At 46.5% G+C, this 8,347-nt stretch overlaps 2 protein-coding genes across 3 annotated transcripts in view; both read right to left on the bottom strand.

Annotated features, from left to right (window-relative positions):
- Window positions 1-6,651, bottom strand: part of LOC109527823 (myosin phosphatase Rho-interacting protein-like) — a 23,742-nt gene extending 17,091 nt beyond the window's left edge. The window contains exon 1 of one of the 2 annotated variants that reach the window (XM_019889944.1): window positions 6,324-6,651. In XM_019889944.1, coding sequence (XP_019745503.1) covers window positions 6,324-6,338 — 15 coding nt within the window. In that variant the 5' untranslated portion in view covers window positions 6,339-6,651. The remainder of the gene's footprint in view (window positions 1-6,323) is intronic. The other variant, XM_019889943.1, reaches the window with a different exon arrangement.
- nog1 (noggin 1) lies at window positions 7-1,606 on the bottom strand. The gene has a single exon (XM_019889945.1). The coding sequence runs from the start codon at window positions 934-936 to the stop codon at window positions 256-258; it is 681 nt and encodes a 226-aa protein (XP_019745504.1). The 5' UTR covers window positions 937-1,606; the 3' UTR covers window positions 7-255.
- Window positions 6,652-8,347: the final 1,696 nt, after the last annotated feature.

The following is an 8,347-nucleotide window of genomic DNA, read 5'->3' as shown; positions in this document are numbered from 1 at the left end:
GGGGGGGGGGTACTGCAGGTCCATCAGGTGCAGCAGCACATCTTTATTTGAGGTGAACGGTAACACAGCGTGTCGAGAATATTGAAACAGTCCTCTCAAAGACTACCAAACAGTTGAGCTGGCATCCACGATGAACTTGATCCGCGGTCCTTCCTGTTTGGCAATCAGCACTTGCAGGAGCCCTGAAAGCAAGCATGGCGCGTGCGTGTCTTTGTGGCGTCCATCCCGAATCGCGCGAGCGACGTGACGGCAGTTTTATGTGGCGCACGCGCACTTGCAGTCGGTGATGACGGGGTAGCGCACGGGGATCCAGGCGCACTTGAGCCCCGCCTTCCTGCGCGCGCACCTCCACCTGAGCAGGTGGAGGTGCGCAGACGCGGCGGGTTTGCACGTCATCCCCTCCGGGAGCGAGCACGAGCGCTTGGCCGGGCAGCTGCCCGTGCGCACGTAGCGCGGCCAGAAGCGCACGCCCAGGTCGCTCCAGGAGTGCATGACCGGACAGAAGGAGTAAGCCCAGAGCCACTGCTGCAAGCGTCGCTTCAGCTTCTTGCCGCCCTTGTGACGCCTCCCCAGCAGCTGCGCGTCCAAGTCCAGCGCGCGGATCTCCTTGGGCAGCTTCTGCCGCGTCTCGTCATCGATCTCCGGCAGCTCGGCCGACTTGGCCTCCTCCTCCGACGCCGGCTGCAAAGGGGGCGGCGGCGACAGCGCCAGAAAGCGGCCGTCGAAGTCCCCCAGGATCCCCCGCAGCTCCGTCTCGTTGAGGTCCCGCTCCCGGGGGTCCAGCGCAGGGTCCGGGTCTTCGCGCAAGTCCACCAGCGGGAGACTGTCGCTCGGCACGGGCCGCAGCAGGAAGTAGTGCTGGCAGCCGGCGCGCTCCGCCAGCAGCCCGACGGACACGAGCAGCAGCGCGCACACGGCTCCCAGGTTGCCGTCCATGTCGACGTGGGCCGATGCGCAATTACGCGTGAGAGGCGTCCATGCTGAGCGAGCGGACGCCTCCTCGCGGGCCCGTTGCGTTTTTCCGTCCGTCCCGGCGGCCGAATGGCCCTTTTTATGCTAGGAGGTGCGCGTGATGTCACCGGACTTTCGCGTGGTCAATGCGCGCTTGTTGTCTGCGGCACGAAGACGAGGAGGAGGAGAACGACGAGGAGGAGGACATCCCGACACCTCCTCCTCGGTGGGCGTGCGTAAAAACCTTCTTGTGGCGCCTGAGAGCTTGTGTGCAACACGTGCTGGATTCTTCGGCTCCAGTTTGCGAGCTCTGAAGAGAGAAAAACGGTAGTACGCGGCTTCACGCGTGACAGAGCAGAGTGCACTTCCTAAGTGCGCAAGAAATGCTCATTTGAATTGGTTCCATGGCCACCGTTGTAACGCAAAGCATCTCAACTCATCAAAATGCATTGAAAGGCCATTCATCCGTTCCAGACTCCACTCAAAGCAAAAAAAATGTGCTGTCTTTTAATAAGGAAACGCATATGGGTGGTTTTATTCCCACTTGGTCACGAATATTTTAGGATTTTTTTTGGAATGAGCCTCAGTTACAACGGCTCTCCGCATTCACATATTGGATTTCTTCCCCAATATTGCAATATATTTTGTTTCCCCGCCGTTTTTTTTTTGGGGGGGGGGGAGCATATTGAAGGCTTATCAGCATTTTCTGAATAATTTTTGGGGTTTATTTTTTTTCCCTCCTCAATGCATTCCAATGGGCGTCATTTCAACACAGATTTTTGCTATTTGAGGTCTGGCCTCCCCAGCCGGCACTATCCCGTGCAAATAGCGGGGGTTCACTGCATCTCAATTCACTTCAATGAATACGTGTACTTGCGGTCAATAACTGGGTCAAAATTGAGATTCCTGAAACATTCAGAATAACCCCTTTGCATGCGTGAGCAGACGGAAGAGTTATTCCAGCATTTAAATATTTTCATTTAAACAGCGACGCACGGACATCATGACGCAAATAGACGTCAATTCTGCTTGTTACTTTTTACTGTCAGTAAAGGACATAATCACTCACTGCAGGAATAAACAAGCCGATTTCCTGCTCGCTCCAAAAGTGTGCCGCTGTCCTGCATCTCTCAGTTTTGCCATGATTGTTTACTTCTGCTTGTGTGAGTTGCGTGCCAGACCGTGTCTGTACACTTATTTTCACCATAGACACAGACAACGCCGCGAAGACATCAACGTTAGGCGAGAGTGTCGCACATACAAGTATTTCCTGCAATCCAAAGACCAAGATTCCGTGCAGATGGAGCAAAATGCAAATCTTGGGTTAGAAAAAGGGTAGCACCAGGGGTCTTATTCGGGTTTTTTAAAACCCATATTCATGTTTTTGTGTGTTTGAAAATCTTAATACTGCCAATATTTGTTTTTTACAAGGGATATTGACGACATGTAAACAATCAATGGGGAAAATTGATTTGATATCACAAATAAATGGAGTTCCAGGCTTGGTCAACTAAACTAAATCACAGTATCATGGTATCCAGCTGGCGTGGTGCTCCGGCGACACAATATGGCCGGCTGTTGGCTCCCAAGTAAACATCGGCAAGCAAGCGGGAGCCGTGGAAAGTGTCAGCTGCGAGCGTGAAGCTGTCTAAACTCGAGGATCTTTCGTTCTTGGCGGCGCGGCGCAGATAAATGCCCGTTTGTTTGCTTTGTCAATGAGCTAATTCACGCCTGGTTTGCTTTACAGCCAAACGATGGCTAAAAGTCTGGAAAACGTCAGCGCGGCGTGAACACCAGCGACACCGAGCATTACAAGCCATGCTTACAAAAAATACAAAATAAAAATAGACAGCATATCAGGATGAAAACTTTTGAGTAAATTTTCAAGAAAAATGTTTTGCAATCTTGCAATAACAGCAAAAAAAAAAACTAACATAAAAAAGGAAATCTTTTTCCAAGAATAATGAACAAATCCAAGAATATAGTCAAATTTTTCTCTTTTTTTAATCCGAAGAAACAGCTTCAATCGAAGCTGTTTTTTCTTAATTGAGCCATATTTGATTGCAATATTAGTGATGGAACTGTGCATGATTAAAATAATAGTAAATAAACCTTTTCGGAATAAAACCTCCACCTTGTTTCTGTTGGCACTTATTTGAGACGTTGCGATTTTGAAAGCTAATTAAGTATTTCTTAGGTGCTACTAGGTGTCAAAAATCTTAGAATCATTGATTTACAGTTAGGATTCCCTGTCCAGAAATAATATCATCATGTTTTCTGCCTGTTTTATTTTGCCAAAAGACATAACGACAATTTTGGAAAAGTAAGGCAGCAAATGATCCCCAACCATTTTGAAATGTTTGTCATCACAACTAGCATGACCTCTGAATGGTTTCACCTTCACAACAATCACGGTCTTATCTGCATAAATAATGACCTTGCAGCTTTAGCAGACAGATGGTAGATAGTTTATAAGAAGACGGAACAGGATTGGACTCAAGATTGAACCTTGTGGGACACCTGTGACAAGATCTTTGGAAGTGGGATTTAGGTTTTTTTGTTGTGTTTTAACATCCTGATATCAGTCAGTGAGATATAATTCAAATAAATTGCAAGTGATATTATGAATAATTGTATCAAAGGTTTTTTGAAGGCCCCCTCTGTTCACAAAAGAATGAATGCTTTCAGTAAATACTGAGTTTGCGTTCCTGTTAAGTAGTGGGCCCTAAAGCAAGTTGCGTGGGATGTAGAAGTGGACTTGAGTTGAGATAGTAAATTAGTTGGTGTATTTTTTTAAAATAACCTTGGACTTGACAGAAAGGAAGCTTACTGGTCTGAAATTTCTAACTGAGAGAGAGTGAACACTTACGATGTTGCACAATAGCGCCCCTTTTCTTGACAGTGAGAGTGTGATAACAGACATTAAGGGATACTTCAAAAAGTGAAAGTGTGCTTTTATCATTTTATTTGCGTGAAGCATGTAGGAGTGAAACTGAACACTTTTATGGTGTCTCCAGATCTAGATGGTAGGCTGTTTATATTTAGACTAAACAGGATTGGACCTGAGATTGAACTTTGTGAGACCTGCTTCTTCGAAAATTGATTTTGTATTTTATTTAAACTGGAGGACGTTATGATGGTGATCCAAAAGGCGTCAAACTAAACAATTTTCCGTAGTGTCTCTATAATGTGAATTTTCACATATTATGGCTTGTTCTGGACCGCTTGAGCTGAGTTTCACTGCCGCTGTCTCCCCTGCCGTTTTCTCATCCGCAAGACTCAAACACCAGAAGCCAACAACACAGAGTAAAAAGTCGATGCGTCCGCACGAGCTCGGCTAGCAGCAAAGAAGACAAAAGCGGCACGTAGCGAGCGAACGCTCTTATCTGCCCACCAGCCGACTTTCACACCCGCCAAGCTGAACACACGCAGGCCAGTCCGGCGCTGTTGACTTTGGCGCTAACTGAGGTTTGTCATTTGCTAGTTTGTTTAGCACTTTGCTTCCCCCCGTCCCTCCTCCTCCTCCTCCATTACACAAGCGCGTCATCACTCCAGCTTCTGCAAAGCCAACTCACATCACCACCACCAATTTAAGCAATTTAGCAAAGTTATGTCACTTCAAATTAATCTACAGTGAAGCCCCATTTATCACGGGGATACCTTCCAGACGCCATACACAGACTTTTTTTTTTTTTAACGCCAGCACCTCTTTAAACACATCAGAATGTATCAAAATGCACTTCAAAAAATATTCCTTCGTACCTGCACTCAGGGTCGTGCTGTCAAGAAATTGAAGACTATTCTATCAAATCTCTCACTCAAGGAAATTAAAAAAAAAGACATCTTACTCTTTTACGATGGGTGTACCAGGCCTAAGCTAAAGTTTGCATCGAGGCATCTTTCCTAAGCATTTTTAGACTTCCAAAAACCTTTCCTCCAAGTTATTCTGAGTTTTCTCGCTCATAGGACAGGAAAGGAAAATTCCTGGGCAAAAAACGAAATTCCAAAGAGGCCCTTAGAGTCCTCATGAGCAGAACAGTGGTCAATGTGGTCCTGTGCTATTAGTCCATGGATGCCTCCAGCCAGCAGCGTGTCTTTATTTGAGCGCTATCAACAAAAAAACGGGATGTCCTTGATGGATGACTCGGCTCTCCATCAACCTGCCCGAGTCCTAAATGGAGCCTGACGAGCGGCGTGGTAGAACAGCGGGCGTCCCCGTTTGCAACAGCGTCCAAGCGTCATTGACGCAGGCCAGCAGAAGACACATCGGCACAAAAAGACGCTCGGCTGCTTGTCGACCTGACAGACGCTGGCTTGTACCCCGGCATCCACCCCCATCACGTTCCACGTGGACTTGGCTCCCAACTGGCACTTCATAAATCAAGAATCTCTCTTGTGGAATAATAGTGGCCTGATTGTTCATCAGGACTGGCGGGTAGGAACAAAGTACAAAAAACATAGTTTCTATTCAGTCGCCTTGAATCAAGCAGTATAGAAGACCAGGACCTGGATGACTGAGAATCTACACAAACATTCTGTATTTAGGTATTTATACTTGGCTTGAGTAGTACATTTTCTGATGACGTTTTACTTGTAGCAACTCCATAAATTTGAAAGCAGATATCTGTTCTTTCTACTAGTTATTATTTTGTTTTTATCCCCACCAATAATGACTTGTAAAAGGAAAAAAATACATACTGCTAAATAGAGATCGGAAAAGTCAACAGAAGTTGAGATCTTGATCGAATGGGATTTGGGAGTTTCGGGGTCTTTTAGACATTTTCATCATTTTTGTAAACAATAGGTGGCAGATGATATTTCGGGGGCGGTGGGGGGGGGACTGATTGAATACTGCTAATGTGAACTGAAGATGAATAGACAAACTTGTGTTTGGAGTAGCTCCAGATATTCCCCCAAACATTTTCTGTCCGTTTTAAGCAATTGCCACTGACAAGAAAGATAATAGGATGCATCAAATTCAACATTTACTAACCTATATTTTTTGTTCATACATTAAAATCACTTTTATCCAACAGTAGAACCAATGTAGAATAATATAAAATAACAGCGAACTAATAAATATGGACCCCTCGGGAATAATGACTATACCTTAAAAGGTAAACATGATCGATTTTAAGCTATGATCCGCCAAAACGGCGTTAGCATCATTGCTACCTGCAAAGGTGCATGATAAAAGATGACTCAATGAATCGCAGCTTTCGTCCGGCGGCTAATTATTAGCGGCTAATGTTTCCGTAGCCAAGCTGTGCAAACGCTGCTAGCATTGTCCCGCTTTCCACCTCATGACTTGGATCCCGCTTGTTCAAATGATTCAGCAGCTTTGTTGTATCGCTTTGTTTCTGACAACATACCTTGCACAACCGCATCCTCGTCCACTTGGTTCTCTCCGGAAATACCGCCACAAAAGCGATGGGAAGGGACTTCTCTTCTCAAAATAGCTTCATCTTTGGAAGGACACACCAAATCGCGTCTCCCCAGCAGCGGCACGTTTGTGACTATTACTTTCCGTGTACTGCTTCTTCTTTCAATTATTGGTGGTTTCTGTTCAGTTCAACTTGCAGACCAACGTTAAAAAGGAAAACTGGGATTGATTGCCTGCCGACGGACACATTTCCACCACGTCTGATGTCGTCAACATGCTTGCAGCTGGTCGCGTAATATCGCCATTCGAAATCATATTATCACCTGGCGCTAACTGATATTGCCTTTCGGAAGGTAATCGGCGGGGTGGCGCGTTGTACGAATCCGTGTACGTGTGTGTGCGTGCACGCGCCCTGGGGTCGGGGGCCCGTACAAAGTTTTGTTCTCCAGTTACGGGAGTTCAATCTGTTCGTACGTTTACCAGGGTCTTTTTTGGGAGAAATATAAAAACAAACAAACACAAAAGACCCCAACAGTTTCTGGAATTTTAATAATTCATCTTATCTGAAAAAAAGCAGAACCCGAACCATCACAAAATGGCTGCTGTCTATAACTAAAAAAAAAGAGTTTCCTTTGTGATTAAGCACATTTTTAAGTCTGCACCTATTTACTGTGAGCACAGACGTTGAATGAGTACATCTACTTTGACCAGAGTCTTTTAATTTACCCGAGTATCTGTACTTGAGTACAGAGCATGAGTGGCGTTTGCCGCCTCTGTCCATCGGCGGGTGTCCATGCTGAAATTCCAGTCGTCTCGGTTGGGCCAGGTTTGCGTGGTCACATTGTCAACTCCCGTTGGCAGCTGAACACTTTCCAAAAATAAGAGCACTAATTGGCCCGTGTTTATTTCTGCATGGGGAGAACCGCTTAAGTGTTTTTAGCAGCTTGTTTGTGGCTCTCGCTGGGAGGTACAGCTCAGTCCACGGCATGGAAAAGAGCCGGCACCCCCCCACAACCCCCGAACGCGCCCCACCCCTCCAACCTCCAACCTTTCTTTAATAAATAAGCTCTTTTATGCTAATACAGTCCGGTTGTGTGCGAGGCCGGCTGACATCATGCATGTTGACTCATGAGCAGATGAGTGATGCACGCGGACGACTCGCTGGCGAAAAAGTGTAGCGAAGCCGCTGTCTGTCGGAGCGAGCTCGCACACAGCAGGCCTCTGTCACCTGCTGCCACTGCCGGCCGGGAGGGAGGGAGGCTTGGGACGAGCTCGCAGGGCGGCCAGCCAAGACTGCTGCTAGCCGGCGGCGGCGGCGGCGGTGGCCCGGCTCCACCTTGACGGCTCATCACAGTGATTTACACCACGCTGATGAGTCTCGTGCTACGGCGGCGGCTAGCTGCCACGCCGACATCGCTACCACAAATGGGGCTACTCCAATGACATGACTACAATCAGACTTACAGTTACTTGCCACAAACGCGACATTAATTAGAATGCCGTTTTTGACCAGTGGGGGCTTATAGAAGATAATATTGTCAAGAAAAATGTTGACTTGACTCTCCCTTTAAGTATTAAATGTGCTCAATATTTCTGAGAGAAAATCTTTGTGTGTATTTCTTATAAAAACACATTTTACTTGAGAGGCTGGAATGGATTAATGGCATTTTCATTCATTTCAATTGTGAGAGATTATTTGATTGTTTTCACCAACTGTAGTCAACCTGACTCCACTGAGTGTGTGATGCCAATTGATTTTCTTCATTTTTTTGCCATGGTAACTTGTTCCTTGAAAGTTGCAGATTCAGACTTGAGACTAATTTTAGACTGACTGAACCGCCACGTCTGCTGGTTACACATCCCAACACGCCCGTGTCTCACTTTGACACGAAACCAGCGTGTGTGACTTGGCCGGCCGGCGGGACTTTCATTAGCGTGCCGCTCAGCCGCCAAGGTCCATGTACTATTTCCTGAGAAATGAATGAAAAAGTCCAGGACATGTTTACTATTTTG

Source organism: Hippocampus comes, unplaced genomic scaffold (assembly GCF_001891065.2).
Source record: "Hippocampus comes isolate QL1 unplaced genomic scaffold, H_comes_QL1_v1.1 scaffold326, whole genome shotgun sequence".
Lineage (NCBI taxonomy): Eukaryota > Metazoa > Chordata > Actinopteri > Syngnathiformes > Syngnathidae > Hippocampus > Hippocampus comes.
Note: the sequence above shows the minus strand (reverse complement) of the source record. Positions and strands in the feature narration are given on the sequence as shown.

What these genes read in the sequence shown, in the direction of transcription:
- nog1 (XM_019889945.1), bottom strand. Translation starts at nt 936, where the DNA reads ATGGACGGCAACCTGGGAGCCGTGTGCGCGCTGCTGCTCGTGTCCGTC.